This window comes from Chiloscyllium plagiosum, unplaced genomic scaffold (genome assembly GCF_037043375.1).
Source record: "Chiloscyllium plagiosum isolate Xiang-an unplaced genomic scaffold, Cpla_swu_hap1 HiC_scaffold_49, whole genome shotgun sequence".
NCBI classification, from domain to species: Eukaryota; Metazoa; Chordata; class Chondrichthyes; order Orectolobiformes; family Hemiscylliidae; genus Chiloscyllium; species Chiloscyllium plagiosum.
Window position 1 is genome coordinate 3,150,807 of NW_028270187.1, and position 20,336 is coordinate 3,171,142.

Genomic DNA, 20,336 nt, shown 5'->3' on the forward strand with positions numbered 1-20,336 from the left:
TTCACAGGAAGGGTTACTAGACTGGAAATTTTAACTCTAATTTCTGTCCACAGACTCTGTCAGACCTGCTGAGATCTTCCAGCAATTTGTTTTAGTTTCTGATTTCCAGCATCTGCAGTTCTTTTGGTTTTCATTTAGAGATTAATAACTACATTTTCATATTCACAGAGCAGAAACTACCAGGGAAAATTGATAACCACATTCACGTGTTCACAAAAGAAATTCTGTCAGGCAAACATTGATAAATGCTCTCATGTTTACATTACAGAGCCTGACCGGGAAGGGTTCTTAACTAAACAAAACATTCATGAAGCAAAAACTAACAAACTGTTAAAAAGTAAATTCTCATATTCACAGAGCAGAACCTGGCAGACTGAGATTGACAATTACCCAAACACATTCAGTATTGAGTACAGTTGTTGGAAGGTCACCTTGCAGCTGTACAGGACATTGGTTAGGCCACTGTTGGAATATTGCATGCAATTCTGGTCTCCTTCCTATAGGAATGATATTGTGAATCTTAAAAGGGTTCAGAAACAATTTACAAGGATGTTGCCAGGTTTGGAGGATTTGAGCTATCAGGAGAGGTTGAATTGGCTTGAGGTTGAATTTTCCCTGGAGCATTGGAGGCTGAGGGGTGACATTATATACGTTTATAAAATCATGAGGGGCATGGATAGGATAAATAGACAAAGTCTTTTCCCTGGGGTGGGGGAGTCTAGAACTAGAGGGCATAGGTTTAGGGTGAGAGGGGAACGATATAAAAGAGACCTAAGGGGCACGTTTTCATGCAGAGGGTGGTACTTGTATGGAATGACCTGCTAGGAGGAAGTGGTGGAGGCTGGTACAATTGCAGCATTTAAAAGGCATCGAGATGGGTATATGAATAGGAAGTATTTGGAGAGATATGGGCTGGGTGCTGGCAGGTGGGACTGGATTGGGTTGGGATATCTAGTTGCCATGGACAAGTTGGACCGAAGGGTCTGTTTCCGTGCTGTACATCTCTATGACTATGACTCTGTGACATTCACTAAGCAGATTTCCTCAGATGGCTAAGGGAATTCAGCATGTCCATAAAGACTCTTGCAAACTTTTATAGATGCGCCACAGAAAGCATCCTATTTGGATGTGTCACAGTGTAGTATGGCTCCTGTTCTGCCCAAGACCACAAGAAACTACCAGAGAGTTGTGACTCAGCCCAGTCCATCACTGAAAGCAGCCTTCCATCCAAAGGCTTCATTTCTACTTCCCCCTGTCTCGGGAAAGCAACCAACAACATGAAAGACCCATCCGACCCCAGTTATACGCTCCTCCACCCTGGTCTGTCAGGTAGAAAATACAGAAGTTTGAATACACCATCCAACAGATTCAACAACTGCTTCTCCGCTACTATTAGACTTTTGAATGGACCTTACATTTTGATGCTAATCTCTGCAGCTTCTCTGCAGCTTTAACACTGTATTCTGGATTCTGTTCTATTACCTTGATGGACCTTGGATGAGATGATCTCCCTGTAAGGTGCACAAAACAATACTTTTCAATTTATCTCAGGACATGTGGTAACAATGATCAAATTAAATGAATAACTGCAGTCTTATGTTCATATAGCAGAATCTGAGGGGTACAGGCTGAAAACTACAGTCACACAAACTGACAGGAAAAGATGAGTAAATACACTCAAAACACTGGAATTACAGAGCCTGACAGGGAAAGATTGATCACTCAACTCTCACGTTCACAAAGCAGAAGTTGATAGCAACAGATGAAAATTCAGCTCTCACATTCACATAGCAGGGATAGATTGACAATTACTTAAACGTATTCGCCAAGCAGAAACTGACAGCTGCAGATTGATAACTATATTTATGTATTCACGCAGCAGAGTCTGAAAGGTACAGATTGAATTACACTCACTTTGACAAAGAAGAAATTGACAGGTAGAGAATGATAACTGTACTCCCACATTCACATCGCTGAAACTGACAGCTACAGTTTGATTAATACACCCATATTCATAGAGCAGAAGTTGATGAGGACTGATCAAGAACTGTATTCACATATTGACAGGGAAGAAACTGACAGGGACAGGTTGGTATCGACTCTCTCAAATTGAAGTAGGAGAAACAGATTGATAAAGACACTCTGGTGTCAAATAGCAAAATCTGACAGGTACTGTTTGATAATTGTATTCACACATTGGTATAGCTAAAGCAGACAAGTAGAGATCAATATCTACATTCTCACAGAAGAAACTGATGGGCACACTTTGATGACTGCATTTAATATTCATACAGCAAAAACTGACCGGTAGATACTGATAATGACACATGCGTTCTCAAAGCTGAAACTGACCATGTAGTTATCAACCTGAACCTATCAGATGCACAGGACAGATTGGTATGTAAACTCTCATATTCACAGGGCAGAAACTGACAGGTACATATTGATGACTAAACCCTCACATCCCCATCAGTGAAACACATAGGGACTGATTTTATTTATTTAAAATATATTTAACAACCAGTCCCTGCAAGTTTATTCTGTGTGGATATGAGTTTAGTTATCAATCTATACCTGTCAGTTAATGCTGTGTAAATGTGTGAGTGTAGTTATTAATCTGTCCCTGTCAGTCTCTGCAATGCCAAAATGTAAATATATTTACCAGAGTGTGACAGGGACAGATTGATAACTACATTCACTCACACATTTGCACAGCTTATACTGACAGGGACAGGTTGACAGTTGTACTCCCACATTCACCTCGCAGGAACTGACAGGATAAGGAAACTCTCAGATCCAGATACGCACTTGTATTGGGTAGCCCTATTGTGGAGCTGTGGAGGTGTTGGTTTGTATCTGGTTCTCAGTGAATTGGTATAGATATTTTTATTACAATCACCAGACAATGAGCAGCTCAAGCCAAGAATAGAATCAGACCTGTAGTTCTGTTGGACTTGCCGGTTTGAAAGAAAAACAGCCCAATGATTATGAAATGAATGTTACATTCAAAAGGTTTGATACTGTCAAACTTAATGTTGATTTACAGGAGATAACTCTTCTGTCTTCCTCCAAACAAATACTTGAAGGACCAAGACATATTCCTTCGGGGCAAAGTCAAGTGTGATCCGTTCCTTCTAACAAACAGCTGGTATGTTACTGTTGTCAGACTAAAGAATGTCCTTTCCACGGTCACAGAGCAGTTTGAATTAGACGCACATTCAGCTCAATTTCAAACAGAGTCAAATACCACAAGGAATTACAATTTCTTAATCTCTCTCCATTCTCCATGCACATCACCCCATTTCCAATAAATGTTATTATTCATAGCCATACAGTCATGGGTTTATACAGCACAGAAACAGACACTCCATGCCAACCAGATATCCTGAACTAATCCAGTCTCGTTTGCCAGCACATGGCCCATATCCCTCTAAACCCTTCCTGTTCTTGTATCTATCCAGGTGCCTTTTAAATGGTGTAATTGTACCAGTCTCCACCAATTTCTCTGGCAGCTCATTCTATACACACACTACGTCACATTGAAAAAATTGCCCTCCAGATCCCTTTTAAATCTTCCCCTCTAACCCTAAACCTATGCCCTCTCACTCTGGACTCCCCTACCCCAGGGAATAAATGTTGTCTATTTATCCTATCCATAGCTCTCATGATTTTATAAACCTCTATTAGATTACCCATCTGAAAACAGTCTTAAGCCTACTCAACCTCTTCCGATACCTCAAATACTCCAACCCTGGCAACATTCCTGTAAATCTTTTCTGAACCCCTTCAAGTTTCACAATATCTTTCCAATAGGTAGGAGACTAGAATTTCATGCAATATTCCAACAGTGGCCTAACCAATATCCTGTACAGCCGCAACATGATCTCCCAACTCCTGTAATCAATTCACTGGCCAATAAAGGAAAGCATACCAAACGCCGCCTTCACTATCCTATCAACCTGCAACTCCACTTTCAAGGAGCTATGCACTCCACGGTCTTTGTTCAGCAACACTCCCTGGGACATTATCATTAAGTGTATAAGTCTTGCTAAGATTTGCTTTCCCAAAATGCAGCACCTCACACTTATCTAAATTAAACTCCATTTGCCACTTCTCAGCCCATTTGCCCATCTGATCAAGATCCTGTTGTAATCCGAGGTAATCTTCTTTGCTGTCCATTACACCTCCAATTGTGGTGTCGTCTGCATACTTATTAACTATACCTCTTCTCAGGTGGGTCAGTGGGCTGAGGAGTGGCAGATGTAGTTTAGTTTACATACATTTTGAGAAGGCAAACCAAGGCACGAATTCCACACTTAACGGTAGGGCATTGGGGAGTATTGCTGAACTAAGAAACCTCAGTTTGCCGGTGAAGATTTCCTTGAATGTACTCCAACAGGTTTATTTGGAAGCACTAGCTTTCAAAGCACTGTTCCTCCTTCAACCACCTGATGAAAGCTCGTGTTTCCAAATAAACCTGTTGGACGAAAGCCTGGTGTTGTTATTTTTCACTTTGTCCACCCAAGTCCAACACTGGCACCTCCAAGTCCATGAAAGTAGTTGCAGATAGACAGGGCGGTGAAGAAGGCATTTGGCGTGCTTGTCTTCATTGTTCAGAATACTGAGTGTAGGAGTTGGGAGGTCATCTGGTGGCTGTGCAGGATATTGGTGAATCCACTTTTAGGAGATTGTGTATAATTCTCATCAACCTGCTACAGAAAGGATGTTTTTAAACTTGACGTGGTACAGCCAAGATTTACAAGGTCATTATTGAGATATAGAGTCGTACAGTGTAGAAACAGGCCCTTTGGCCTACCATGTCCATGATGTTCAACAAACACCAAACTGCATTCGTCCCATTTACCTGCACTTGGCCCATAGTTGACTATACCCTGGCTTATTAAAGGCACGTCCAGATGCTGCTTAAATGCTGTGCGAGTACCCAAGCACCCTCTCAGGCAGAACGTTCCAAACTTTACCCACCCTCTGGGTCAAAATATTTTTCTCACATTTCCTCTAAGCTGTTTTCTCCTCAATTTAAATTTGTGCCCTCTGGACTTAGACACATTGGTCACGGGGAGAAAGATTTTCTCAATCTACTCTGCCTACATTTCTGGTAATCTGGTATTCTTCAGACAGATCCTCCCTTAGCCTCCACTGCTCCAAGAAAATAAAACTCAGCGTATCCAGTCTTGCCTCATAACGGTGACTTTCCAACACACTGCACCCTCTCCAGTACAGTCACATCCTTCTGATAGGGTGGCAGCCAGACCTGCGCACAGTATTCCATCTGTGGCCTAATCAATATTCTATAAAGTTGTTGTAAGAGTGCCTTGCTTTTAAATTGTACAGCTCAGGTAATAAAGGCCAGCATTCTGTATGCCTTCTTCAGCAGCCTGTCTGCCTGTGCTGTTTCCTTCTGGGATCTATAGACTTGTATACCAAGGTCCCTTTGTTCCTCAGTACTCCCTAGGGACTTACCCTTCATTATGTAATTCTTTCCCTTATTAGACCTCCTAAAATACATTATCTTACACTTACAGGAATATCAGAGCCATTGTTGTGCCGGTAGTACTCATGAGACCATCCCCCTCACTATCAACAGGGCTGTCAATTTTCATGTCGAAGAAGAAAGAACAGTACAGCACAGTCACATGCCCTTTGCCCTCCAAGCCTGCACCAACACATTTTGCACTTCCACACTAAAATCTCATCTATAAATATAGTAATTATACATTCTACATTCACATCCAAGTCGTTAATGTACATAATGAACAGCAAGTGTCCCAGCACTGATCCCTGTGGGACACTGCTGGTCACAGGCTTCCAATCACAAACACAACCCATCACCATCACACTTTGCATCCTGTCTGCAAGCTAATTTCAGATCCAGTTTGCTTAAGACTCCAAGAGCCAATCTTAGACCAGTCTTTTATATGCGACTTTGTCAAAGGCTGTCAGGATGGCCTGTACCTGCCAGAATAGAGTGGCCCACATCTGTTAACACAAACTGGCCGATAAGTGGAAAGTAGAATTAAACAGCAGGACGTGAAACACAATGACCGAAACTAAGCACATCAGCCTGTTCACACACACTGAGGCATAATGATACCATTGAACAAGCCACTCATGAGGACAGTAAAAAGGACCCAGCCTGTTCCCATTTGAAACAGTTCTGACCAGCAGACCTAAGGTCTGATAAACGAGTAACTCCAGCCACATTAAATGAAAGGGAATTGTGCCAGTAAATGAACAGGCACCAGATGTTAGATATAAACCATTAATCCCCTAAAACAACTGAGGGGGCAACAGCTAAAGTTATCTTATACTACTCAGTTTTGTAACTGTGTGACTTTACACATTTTAACTAACTTTATAACAGAAGTGGGCGGCACGGTGGCACAGTGGTTAGCACTGCTACAGCGCCTGAGACCCGGGTTCAATTCCCGCCTCAGGCGACTGACTGTGTGGTGTTTGCACGTTCTCCCCGTGTCTGCGTGGGTTTCCTCCGGGTGCTCCGGTTTCCTCCCACAGTCCAAAAAGATGTGCAGGGTCAGGTGAATTGGCCATGCTAAATTGCCCGTAGTGTTAGGTAAGGGGTAAATGTAGGGGTATGGGTGGGTTTCGCTTCGGCGGGTCGGTGTGGACTTGTTGGGCCGAAGGGCCTGTTTCCACACTGTAATGTAATCTAATCTAATCTAATCTAAAAAAAAATTAAAATTACAAATTTTTAGCAAATAATGCAAAATTAACTGTTTTCTGTTTTTTCTTCATATATAATAAGGACTTTGGGACATGCAAGAGGAGCAATACAATTTGATTAAAATTAAATACAATGAATAATAGCATTCAGGATGTCCCTCAAGATAAGCTAGCTTGACAGAAACCTGAAGGAGTATAGCAAGTAACTCTGGAATGTGAACAAATAGAATGTGTAGAAAGATCCCAAGGCCGAGCGATTACAGTATCTGCTCATCACCTTGAGATCATGTGAACTGGAGCTGTCCAATGGATGCCCATTATTGATTAGGTGTCTCATAGAATAGGGTATGCAAAGTAAGAGGGAAGAACATATTAATCACGTTGTTTGTGATTGTTCACAGAACGTGTACAATAAATACTGCTTTTTTTATTGTAAAATCAGTGTGTACCATGGATCTCTCTTCTGAGGCCAGTCTCAGGGGAAGATCCTTTGGCCCTCTCCCTGCATTAACTGGTTTCTGCTTGAATAAACACCTACCACTTGCCTGAATCCTGCCTGCCTCCTGAGTCTTTTATCTCTGGTCGGGGATTATGCTCCTACAGAGGCTTTACTGTAGTCCATGTAAACTACATCAACTGCACTACTCCCATCAGTATATTTCGTTGCCAGGACTAGAGGATTTGAGTTATGGGGAGAGGCCAAATAGGCAGTTTTCTTTTCTCCATGGACTGCCTGAGGCTGAGGTATGACCTTATTGAGGTTAACAAAATCATGAGTGACATTGAGAGGGTGAATACGTAAGGTCTTTTTTCTAATGTTGGGGAGTCCAAAAATAGAGGGCATAGGTTTAAGGTGAGAGGGAAAAGATTTAAAAAGCACGTGTGGGGTTACTTTATCATTGCAAAGGGTGGTGCTTGTATGGAATGAGCGACCAGAGGAAGTGGAGGTGGTGGGTACAGTTACAATCTTATGCAGGCGCCTGGATCAGTACATGAATAGGAAGAGTTTAGAGGGAGACAGACCAAATGCTGGCAAATGGGACTTGGTCAGATTAGGATCTCTGGTCAGCACTAACAACTTGGACCAAAGGACCTGTTTCTGTGCTGTACAACTGTATGACTCTCTGAAGGCCAGACCTTGATATCACTACTCCCAGTTAGATTCCACCCTGTCAGAATTGTAAAAGTCCATTGCTTTTCCTACTTTGACTTTTAAGAACAGCACAGACTCGTTTCTGTGGCAATGTGTTATAGTTTTACTTGTCTGTGAATCCTGATGGAAAATAAGATCTTTCCCATTCACTTCAGGAAACATGAACTGAGAACTCTCTCCCGTCCCACTTTGCTAACTGGCTGTCCATTTTACAGCAAACATTTAAACTGCTCAGTGACACAACGCAGGAAGACTGAAGCAGGGTCAAGTGAGTATGGGCATCCTCCCTGTGTCATAACTGTTCCTTTCAAAAATCTTTTTTATATATAAAATCTGTGTGTTTACACAATGGAGAACAGCCTGAGTAGTAAACATTAAAGTTTAATGTCTAAGTTCTTCACTGGACAACGTGGCTCTACTCTGTGGCAGCCTGTCACATCTGAGCAGAGTTTTGAAGGACCAGTCCCATTGAATAGCACAGACTGACAGGTAGATAGTAATTCCCAAGTACTCAAGCCGTACAAGTAAATGGAAGAGCAGAGCAAATAGTTGCTGACTGCGCCAGTTATTGTCCTTATTCATGTAATGAAGGGTGTGAAGGAAACTGATTTCTGGACGCAACAAAGAATGAGATTGTGCTAATACACAGTGGGTATAGAATAACTTGCAAAGCACATAAATACTGTCAGGTTAATAGGTCCACAGGTAAAAATAGAAAAATCATGCCTGCAAGGGTCACATGGTTAGCATTTCATTAATGAAGTTAAACAGGACAGGGTAAGAGTGAAATATGTCAGTCCCAGTGTACAAGTGCACTTCTAATCAAATTTAAATGCATGGCATCACATTGGTCAAAAAGTAAACTCCACTTGTTTATTCAGAAATACTGAACCCCCTTTTGCATGGTCACAATATATTCCAGTTAAGTAGGGAAAGAAGTAAATAAACATTCAGATTAAGTATTCATCCAGTTATCTCACCATGGTTTAAACTTGCTGTCTGACTGACTGTATGTAATTCATGTATCAATTCTGTTTGTCCAGACTGGGGGAATTAGATAGCAGGCCAAGTGTCAGATTGAAACAAATATTCCAATTTAATTTGTTTCCACAAAGTGAAAGCAGAACACATCTCTTACAAAATGACTGAATAAATACTTTGTTTTCAAGTGGGCCAAAGGGAAATGAAATATTGACATGAAAAGGTACACATTTAGACAGATCCACAGAGACTATTGGACACTTAATGAAAAAGCTCTCATAAAGTGTTCTTGTTATAAACATGTGAACAATAAATTCAAAATGCACATTCAGAATATAACTTACAATCATTAACTGTACCATAGAATAAAAGTTGTGGAAATTGTCCAAACTGCTCTATACTGTCAGAGACTGACACTGGTATTAAAACGTCTCACTTTCATTTACAGTATATAGAATTTCTCCAGTACAGATAGAAGTCATTTGGCCCATTCCCCAACAACAACTCTCTAAAGCGGATCCCACCCTGATGTAGATCCCACCCTATCCACATAACTCCACATTTGCCACGGTTAACCCACTGACACTGCACATCCTTGAAGACTACAGGACAATTTACCATGGCTAATCCAGCAAACCTGCACATGTTTGGACCATGCAGAAAAACAACAGCATCCAGAGGAAACCCATGCAGACACGGGCAGAACGTGCAAACTGCACAGAGATAATGAAGCATAGTTGGAATTGAATCTGTGTCCCTGGCACCACTGTGCCACCATGCCATCCGGATATGGATGGAAAATCGATGAAATCTTATTCATGTTGAGCAACAGAGATTTGAAGTAAATAGAGCTCCTACAGTTTCTGCAAGTGTCATGTTAAACAGAGACAAATGTATAAGTACAATCACTTATTCACAGAACACACACTGACAGGTAAAGCTACTTTCAGGTACAAATGCACTCATCCATTCATATAGTTGAAGCTGTCAGGGATAGACTGATGATTGCACAAACACATTCACATTGCAGAAACATACAGGTACATTTTGATAATACACTCACATATTCCCAGAGGAAAGTCTGACAGGTATATATTGATAACTAAATTCTTACATTCACATAGAACCTAATGAGGCAGATTGATAACTAACATCGCATTGACATAGTAAAAGCTGACAGGTAGAGACTGATAATGACACTCCTATTCACACAGCAGACTCTGACATGGGCAGATAGATAATTGGACCGTCATCTTCACATCACAGAAACTGACAGGGAGAGATAGATAACTAGACAGTCATATTCAAATTGGAGAGAATAATGGACAGATCAATAACCACACTTCCATATTCACAGATCAGAAACTGACAGGTACAGATGGATACGCGAAAGTGAGGACTGCAGATGCTGGAGATTAGAGTCAGGAGTGTGGTGCTGGAAAAGCACAGCAGGTCAGGAAGCATCCAAGGAACAGAAGAATTGCGGTTTTGGCTAAAAGCCCTTCATCAATACAGATGGATAACTAAACCATACATTTACATAGCAGAAACTGACAGGGAAAGATTGACAACCACACTCATGCATTCATGCCGCAGAAAGCAAAAGGTACATTTCAATACAGACCCCCACATGTTCACTTGGCAGAAGACGGCAGGTATATATTGATAACAATGTTCAAATTTTAACAATGCTGAAACCGACATGGACAGATTGATAATTAAACAATCACATTCACAGAGCAAAAACTGTCATATTTACATCGCAGAAACCAACAGGTATGAGGTGATAACTTCACTCAAGTATGCATATACGAAAATCTTATTGGGAGAGAGTAATACCTCTACTCGTATATTCAGTGAGTGGAAACCCACAGGTACAGGCAGATAACTTCACTCAAGTATGCACATCGCAGAAACTGACAGGGAGAGAGTGATAACTGTACTCACATATTCACGTTGCAAAATCTGAGTTGCAGATTGACATATAGGCTCTCATTGTAGTATAAAATGGCTGGGCATATTCTCACTGGAGATCCCACCCCTGCTATTGGGGTAACACAGTTGCTCAGTGGTTAGCACTGCAGCCTCACAGCAACAGGGTCCCAGGTTCGATTCTAGCCTTGGGTGGCTGTCTGTGTGCAGAAGCTGATATTCATAGGGTATAGGAGTGGAGGGTAGTGAGTCCTACCTGTGTCTGTCCAAAGTGGTATCTGGTACATTCAAAGTTGTAGACACTACATGAAACACATTCTTATGTCAATGGATGACAATTACAGAGTAAAACAAGTTACACTTAAAAAGGTTTGAGTTATAGTCCAGTAACATACTGACATGTAAAGACTGTGAAATAGGGTTTACAAAAATGCTTTACATCCCAGAAACAGATGGGCACAGATTGGTGTCGAGAGTGTGGTGCTGGAAAAGCACAGCAGGTCAGCCAGCATCCGGGAAGCAGGAGAATCAATGTATCAGGCATAAGCCCTTCATTTCGATGTTTCAGGCATAAACCCTCTCATCCTCAGCATCTGTAGTCCTCACTTCTCCTAGGGACACAGATTGCAGGAATATTTCTAAGTGGCTGGCAAATAGCGTAACATATTACTGCTTACATCAGTGCTTGATGGATACAGAATAAAACCTCTCTTGAAGTAACGCTAATTGACTGTTACACAGAGGAGCAGAGTCTGAATGGACAGATGTTGAGTGAATGCAAAATGTGCAAATAAGGACATGACAGATACAAAGTTAAAGTGACACATATATAGCATGCTAACAGTTGCTGGTTAACAGGTATTCGCGTAACACTGAGAAATGCTATAAATCCCTACATAGAGTCATAGAGATGGAAACAGAACCTTCGGTCCAACCTGTCCATACCGACCAGATATCCCAACCCAATCTAGTCCCACCTGCCAGCACCCGGCCCATATCCCTCCAAACCCTTCCTATTCATATACCCATCCAAATGTCTCTTAAATGTTGCAATTGTACTACCTTCCACCACTTCCTCTGGCAGCTTATTCCATACACGTACCACCCTCTGTGTGAAAAAGTTGCCCCTTTGGCCTCTTTTATATCTTTCCCCTCTCAACCTAAACCTATGCCCTCTAGTTCTGGACTCCCCGGCCCCAGGGAAAAGACTTTGTCTATTTACCCTATCCATGCCCCTCATAATTTTGCAAACCTCTATAAGGTCACCCCTCAGCCTCTGACACTCCAGGGAAAACAGCACATCGACCTGGACCCAATATACTGACCACTGCACCAGACAGCTGGAACTGACAACTGGAAGCAGCAGATTCAAACCACTACAAATGCCAGAACAAAGATCACAGAAGCACTTCACAGGAGGTTCCCAAGCACTGAGGATGTCACCTAGACAGGGGACGAAACGTCTGCAACACAAATTCCCAGCTCGGCGAACAAAACCACAACAACGAGCACCCGAGCTACAAATCTTCTCACAAACTTCAAACCAGAGAAAAACTGAGCTGGGAAAACTGGGCCACTCCCCTTGTGTTCTTTTTAAAAATGTGGAAGCCTTTTGCCTGAGGCATTATCTGTTAGCTATAATTAAAATGTCCCTAAAACCCATCAAGTCAGACTTTTCGGAGCCTGTGTTTTTTACAGGCTTGTTAAAGGAGCATCATCATCACTGCAGACTCGTTCAAAAAGTAAAAGCTGTGGGATACAGGGTAGTGTGGTGAATTGGATGCAAAGTTGGCTTCGTAACAGGAAACAAATGGTAATGGTTGATTGCTGCTCTTGTGAATGGAAAGTTGTTTCAAGTGGTGCTCTGCATGGCTCAGTGTTGGGACCTCTGCTCTTTGTTTTATACATTAAGGATTTGGACTTGAATGTGGTGGGCAGATTTGTGAAATTTGCAGATGACCCAAAAATTGGCCATTTAATGGATAGTGTAGAGGATAGCTGTCAGCTTGAAAAGTATTATAGATGGTTTGGTGGAGTGGGCAGGAAAGTGGCAGATGGAGTTCAGCTCTGAGAAGTGTGAGGGAATGCATTTTGGGAAATCAATCAGTAAATGGCAATAGACAATAAATGGGAATATACTGAGGGGGCAGGGTAAGTGAGAGATCTTGGTGTGCAAGTGCATGGGTCCCTAAAGGTAGATGGGGTTGTAAAGAAGGCACGTGGAATGCTCTCCTTCATGGGTAGAGGGATGGAATTCAAAAGTAGGGATATAACAATGAAACTGTATAAGGCACTGGTGAGGCTATAACTGGAGTATTGCGTGCAGTCAGGTCACCACATCACAGGAAGGACGTCATTGCTCTGGATAGAGAGTGCAGAGGAGATTTACTGGAATGTTGCCAGGGCTGGTGAATTGTAGCTATCGGGAGAGATTGGAGAGGTTGGGGTTATATTCTTTGGAACAGAGGTGCCATGATTAAGGAATATTAAATAGTGGATATTAAATAGTGAGCTACTAATGAAGGAGCAGAACTCCGAAAGCTTGTGCTTCCAAATATACCTGTTGAACTATAACCTGGTGTTGTGTGATTTTTCACGAAATAGTGAGAGGGAGTGATTAGAGTATACAGGAGGAACCTGTTTCCTTTGGCAGAGAGTTCAAACACCAGGGATCATTGATTCAAACGAAGTGGTGTAGGATTACATGATATGTGAGGAAAATGTTTTTTATGCATCTGGGTATCTGGAATTCGCTGCCTGATTTGGTGGTACAGGCAAAGACCATAAACTCTTTTAAACAAAAATCCCTTGAACTGCACCTCAAGTTCCGTTAAATGCAAAGCTATGGGCTGTGGCAAGAAGATGGGATGAGAAAGGGCATCTGGGGGTCTTTGGGTTGGCATGGACAAGATGGGCTGAATAGCCCCCTCTGTGTTGTATTATTTTTATGATTCAACAGTTATCAATTGGACACTGCCAGTCTTTGCAGTGTGAATATGTAAATATATTGACCATATAATGAATGTTACAGTTTGATAACTACACTCACACATTCAAGCAGGAACTGACAAGTATAGATCAATAACTAAACTCACATATCCACATACCCACTTGCATCAGGTAGGCCCCATTTATGGAGCTGTATGGGTGTTGTTTCGTTTCTGGATCTCATTCCTTTGGGCTTAAAATTTTAAGAAAAAATGGACAAGAAACAGCTCAGGGCAGGAGTAGAATCAGACCCGTGGTTCTGTTTAAATTGCTGGCTTTAAATAAAAAAAACCTTAATGATGAGGATCTGAATGTTACATTGATGTTGCCAATCACAGCTGATGTTGATTTACAGGAGGTATCTCTTCTATCTTTCTCCAGGCAAGTACTCAAAGGACCAAGACAATGTAATATTCCCTCAGTACAGAGCCAAGTGTGACCAGCTGCTTCGAACAAACAGCAGGTATGTTACTGCTGTCACAGCGAAGAACATGCTTTCCACAGTCACAGAGTGGATTGAGTCAGACTCACATTGAGCTCCATTCCCAGAGAGATATGTTCAAAACAAGAATCAAACACCACTGAGGAAACGGAAGTTTATATTTTTTAATCTATACTCTAAATGCATCCTACCCAGTTTCAATCAACTTGAATGAATTCTCTTCCAAAATATACACTGTATTAAAGTCTGAACATCGAACGGTACAGGACAGGAATGGGTCCTTCAGCCCACCATGTTGTGCCGAACATGCCGCCAAAATGCAATTAATCCCTTCTGCCTGGCCTTAGTCCATAACCCTCCATTTCTGACATATTCAATTGCTTACCTAAAAGTCCTTTCAATACCCTTATTTTATCTTCCTCCATCTCCACCCCTGGCAGTGTGTTCCACTTCCACCACTCTCTTTGTTTAAAAATAAAACTCCCCATATGTCTCATTGAGTCATAGAGATGTACAACATGGAAACAGACCCTTTGCTCCAACCAGTCCATGCCGACCAGATATCCCAACCCAATCTAGTCCCACTGCCAGCACCCTGCCCATATTTCTCCAAACCCTTCTTATTCATATACCCGTCCAAACGCCTCTTAAATGTTGCAATTGTACCAGCCTCCACCACTTCCTCTGGCAGCTCATTCCATACCCGTACCACCCTCTGTGTGAAAAAGTTGTCCCTTAGGTCTCTTTCCCTCTTAAGTAGTCTCCTACTTCCTTTATACTCTTCTCAGGATTCACTCGATCTATCCTGTCTATACCTGACATATGCTTCCTTCTTTTTCTTAATCAAACCCTCAATTTCTTTAGTCATTCAGCATTCCCTATACCTACCAGCCTTTCCTTTCACCCTGACAGGAATATACTTTCTCTGGATTCTTGTTATCTCATTTCTGAAGGCTTCCCAATTTCCAGCCATCCCTTTACCTGTGAACATCTGCCTCCAATCAGCTTTCGAAAGTTCTTGCCAAATACCGTCAAAATTGGCCTTTCTCCAATTTAGAACTTCAACTTTTAGATCTGGTCTATCCTTTTCCATCACTATTTTAAATCTAATAGAATTATGGTCGCTGCTCCCCCACTGACACCTCAGTCACCTGCCCTGCCTTATTTCCCAAGAATACGTCAAGTTTTGCACTTTCTCTAGTAGATACATCCACATACTGAATCAGAAAATTGTCTTGTATGTACTCAACAAATTGCTCTCCATCTAAACCCTTAACACTATGGCAGTCCCAGTCTATGTTTGTAAAGTTAAAAACCCCTACCATAACCACCCTGTTATTCTTACAGATAGCTGAGATCTCCTTACAAGTTTGATTCTCAATTTCCCTCTGACTATTCGGGGGTCTATAATACAATCCCAATAAGATGATTATCCCTTTCTTATTTCTCAGTTCCACCCAAATAACTTCCCTAGATGTATTTCCAGGAATATCCTCCCTCAGCACAGCTGTAATACTATCCCTTATCATAATTGCCACTACACCTCCTCTCTTGCCTCCCTTTCTATCCTTCCTGTAGCATTTGTATCCTGGAACATGAAGCTGCCAGTCTTGCCCATCCCTGAGCAATGTTTCTGTAATTGCTATGATATCCCAGTCCCATGTTCCTAACCATGCCCTGAGTTCATCTGCTTTCCCTGTTAATCCCCTTGCTTTGAAGTAAATGCAGTTTAATTTATTAGTCCTACTTTGTCCCTGCTTGCCCTGACTGTTTGACTCGCTTCTGTTCTCAACTGTACCAGTCTCAGACTGATCGCTTTCTTCACTACTTCCATCGTTCCCACCTTACTAGTTTAAATCCTCCTGAGCAGATCTAGGAAATTGCCTTGCCAGTATATTAGTCCCCTTCCAATTTAGGTGCAATCCGTCCTTCTTGTACAGGTCACCTTTACCCCAAAAGAGATTCCAATGATCCAAAAATGTGAATCCTTCCCCATATACCAGTTCCTCAGCCATGCATTCATCTGCTCTATCCACCTATTCCTGCCCTCACTAGCTTGTAACACTGGGAGTAAACTTTTTAAATTTCTGCCTAACTCTTTGTAATCTCCCTTCAGAATCTCAACCTTTTCCCTTCCTATGTTGTTGGTTCCAATGTGGACAATGACCTCTTGCTGTCCCCTCTTCCCCCATGAGAACATTCTGCACCATCACTGAGACATCCTTGATCCTGGCACCAGGGAACCAACACACCATTCTGCTTTATCGCTACTGGCCACAGAAACGTCTGTCTGTACCTCGGACTACAGAATCCCCTCACACAATTGATCTCTTGGAAGCCGATGTACCCCTCGTTGCATTAGAGCCAGACTCAGTACCAGAAACTTTGATTCTCAGGGGAACGTAGCATGAACAGCCATAACAATAAATTCAAAATGCACATTCAGAATATAACTTTACAATCAAAAACTGTACCATTGAATAAAAGTTGTGGAAATTATCCAAAGTGCTTTACACTGTGGAGACTGACAATGATAGAAAAAGTCTTACTTTCATTTACAGTACATAGAATTTCTCCAGTACAGAGAGAGGTCATTTGGCCCATCCCCCAGCAGCAACTCTCTAAAGCGGATCCCACCCAGATGTAGACCCCACCCTATCCCCATAACTCCACGTTTGCCACAGTTAACCCACTGACACTGCACATCCTTGAATAATACAGGACAATTTACCGTGGCTAATCCAGCAAACCTGCACATGTTTGGACCATGCAACTACAGCACTCAGAGGAAACTCATGGCAGAATGTGCAAACTGTACACAGATAATGAACCAAGGCTGGAATTGAATCTGTGTCCCTGGCACCACTGTGCCACCATGCCGCCCTGATATGGATGGCAATAGATAAAATCTTATTCATGTTGAGCAACAGAGATTTGAAGTAAATAGAGCTCCTGTAGTTTCTGTCATGTTAAAAAGAGACAAATGTGTAAGTACACTCACTTATTCACAGAACACAAACTGACAGGTACAGATACTTTCAGGTACAGATGCACTCATCCATTCATATAGTTGAAGCTGTCAGAAATAGACTGATGATTGCACAAACACATTCGCATTGCAAAAACTGACAGGTACAGATTGAAATCTGCACTCAAACATTCACATTGCAGAAACTGACAAGTACATTTTGATAACACCCACATTCCCAGAGCAGAATCTCACAGGTATATATCGATAACTACATTTTTACATTCACCTAGAACCTAATGAGGCAGATTGATAACTAAAATCACATTGACATAGCAAAAGCTGACAGGTATAGACTGGTAATGACATTCTCATATTCACAGCAGAATCTGACAGGGAGAGATAGATAATTGGACTGTCATCTTTACATCACAGAAACTGACTGGGAGAGATAGATAACTAGACAGTCATATTCAAATTACAGAAACTGATGGACACATCAATAACTACACTTCCATATTCACAGATCAGAAACTGACAGGTACAAACGGATAGACAAAGGTGAGGACTGCAGATGCTGGAGATTAGAGTCGGGAGTGTGGTGCTGGAAAAGCACAGCAGGTCAGGAAGCACCCAAGGAGCAGGAGAATTGATGTTTTGTTTAAAAGCCCTTCATCAGTACAGATGGATAACTAAATCAATACATTCACATAGAAGAAACTCACAGTAAAAGATTGATAACTAAACTCATGCATTCCTGTCGCTGAAAGCAACAGGTACATTTCAATATGGACTCCCACATGTTCACTTCGCAGAAGATGGCAGGTTGACATTGTTAACTATGTTCACATTTTAACAATACAGAAATTGACATGGCCGATTGATTTAAACTATCCCATTTACAGACTAGAAACTGTCATATTCACACAGTACAAACCAACAAGTATAGGGTGATAACTTCACTCAAGTATGCACATAGCAGAATCTTATTGAGAGAGGGTGATACCTGTACTCTCATATTCAAATAGCAGAAACTTTGGGCGGCACGGTGGCACAGTGGTTAGCACTGCTGCCTCACAGCGCCGGAGACCCGGGTTCAATTCCCGCCTCAGGCGACTGACTGTGTGAAGTTTGCACGTTCTCCCTGTGTCTGCGTGGGTTTCCTCCCACAGTCCAAAGATGTTCAATTCAGGTGAATTGGCCATGCTAAATTACCCACAGTGTTAGGTAAGGGGTAAATGTAGGGGTATGGGTGGGTTGCGCTTCGGCGGTTCGGTGTGAACTTTTGTTGGGCCGAAGGGCCTGTTTCCACACTGTAATGTAATTAATCTAGAGCTGCCGATTGATACATACGCTCTCATTGTATGTATAAAATGGGTGGGTATATTCTCATTGGAGTTTTGAAGAACAATGTATGACTTTTAGAGGAAAACAAAAGTGATTTGAAGGGAGTTGACAGAGTTGATGCTGGGAGTATGTCAATGCTCATGAGAGAATCCTGAGTAAGGGACACAGTTGTGAACAGGAAGCCTTCTGTCTAAGAAAGCAATGCAGAACATTCTCCCCTTCTTCTGATCCACAGAGATCAGTTAGGGTTGAGTTATCAGCTTAATTTATGCTAATGTAGCCATTTATCTTTATTGATAGACAAGGGAGTCTTTGGTTATGGGCACTAAACATCAAAATGAGATGAAGACCATAACTAAAGCCTTTGTGATCTGTTCTCATGACAGAGTACACACAGGCAGATAGAATTGTCACAGAATTCTCATACTTCTTATGGTCGTCTGCTCTGAGATAGTTCAAGTGACACAAGATTGAAAGAAATTAATAACTACAGCATATACACTGTATCTGCAGCATCATTCACCATACACTTTATCTGTAACTTACTGATATGTGTGTGCTCACAGATCATATACTGATCGATTCAGTTATAAGTTACCCTGATGTATCAAGGATGGAGTGAAATAAAAGATTAACCATCCATTTCATCAGAAACTTTGAGATGTTGATATATTTGCTCTGTCATGCCAGTGATTGACTGAAACTGAGTAAATACAAGATTAGAAACAATAAACTGACAGTTACAGAATGAAATACTGAGTCACTGCAAAGCAATAAATTGTTCGGGTATAATACAACTATTGATTTGCTAGAAACTGGCATAAACAATGCAACATCCGCAGTGACATTGCAGATATTGTCAGTAACAATGTACAAAGTATTATCCTTTATCAAAATGCTGCAGTTATAAATACAAACCCAACTTCAATTTGCAGAGGCTGATATTCATAGGGTTTGGGAGTGGAGGGTAGTGAGTCCTACCTGTGTCTGTCCAAAGTGGTATCCGGTACTTTCAAAATTGACACTGACAGAGTAAAGCAATAAGGTACACTTCAGAAGGTTTGAGTTACAGTCCAATAACGTACTGACACGCTAAGACTGTGAAATAGAGTTTACAAAAATACATCCCAGAAACAGACGGGCACAGATTGGAATCGAGAGTGTGGTGCTGGAAAAGCACAGCAGGTCAGGCAGCGTCCGAGGAGCAGGAGAATCGATGTTTTAAGCATAAACCCTTCATCTCGACGTTTTGGGCATAAGCCTCTGATCCCCAGCATCTGCAGTTCTCACTTTCTCCTGGGGGCACAGATTGGAGGAATATTTCCAAGTGGCTGGCAAATAGTGGAACGTTTTACCGCTCAGATCAGTGTTTGATGGTAACAGAATAAAACTTGTCTTGAAATAATACTGACTATTAGATGGAGGACCAGAGCCTCATTGGACAAATGTTGAGTTAATGCAAAATGTGTAAATTAGGACACGACAGATATAAAGTTAAAGTGACGCATATATATATATATATAGAATGCTAACAGTTGCTGGTTAACAGGCGTTCGCGTAAGACTGAGAAATGTTATAAATCCCTGCATGAAACTGCAAGCCGCTTAATTGAAAAGTGCAGCAACGTGGTTCAGTTACACTGCACGTATTTTCAAAGCCCACAGTTATCGATACGTCTCTGGGCCCACAGTTATCAGTCAAGATCTCAGAAATAATTCATCCCGCAGTCAAGCTCGTGACTCAAGAAAAGTATTACATAGAAACATCTTATTTTCATTTCTCTTCAACTCCGTGCAATTGAGAACGAGTTGCATCAACCCCAA

At 41.7% G+C, this 20,336-nt stretch overlaps 1 protein-coding gene and 1 long non-coding RNA gene across 9 annotated transcripts in view; one reads left to right on the top strand and one right to left on the bottom strand.

The window, feature by feature from the left end:
- Positions 1-20,336, top strand: part of LOC122544500 (uncharacterized) — a 63,522-nt gene that overhangs the window by 5,095 nt on the left and 38,091 nt on the right. For 3 of the 8 annotated variants that reach the window (XR_015755109.1, XM_087984709.1, XM_087984710.1), the window contains exons 3-4: positions 8,011-8,123; positions 14,138-14,219. Coding sequence is in view for 2 of the 8 variants with exons in the window: in XM_087984709.1 (XP_087840835.1) it covers positions 8,011-8,123; positions 14,138-14,219 (195 nt within the window). In the remaining 6 variants the exon portion in view is untranslated. Of the gene's footprint in view, positions 1-3,046; positions 3,149-8,010; positions 8,124-9,302; positions 11,703-14,137; positions 14,450-20,336 lie in introns of those variants that run through there. The other 5 variants (XR_015755110.1, XR_015755111.1, XR_015755113.1 and 2 more) reach the window with 5 other exon arrangements.
- Positions 1-20,336, bottom strand: part of LOC148135378 (uncharacterized) — a 40,942-nt gene that overhangs the window by 4,134 nt on the left and 16,472 nt on the right. The gene's annotated exons all lie outside the window — the stretch shown is intronic.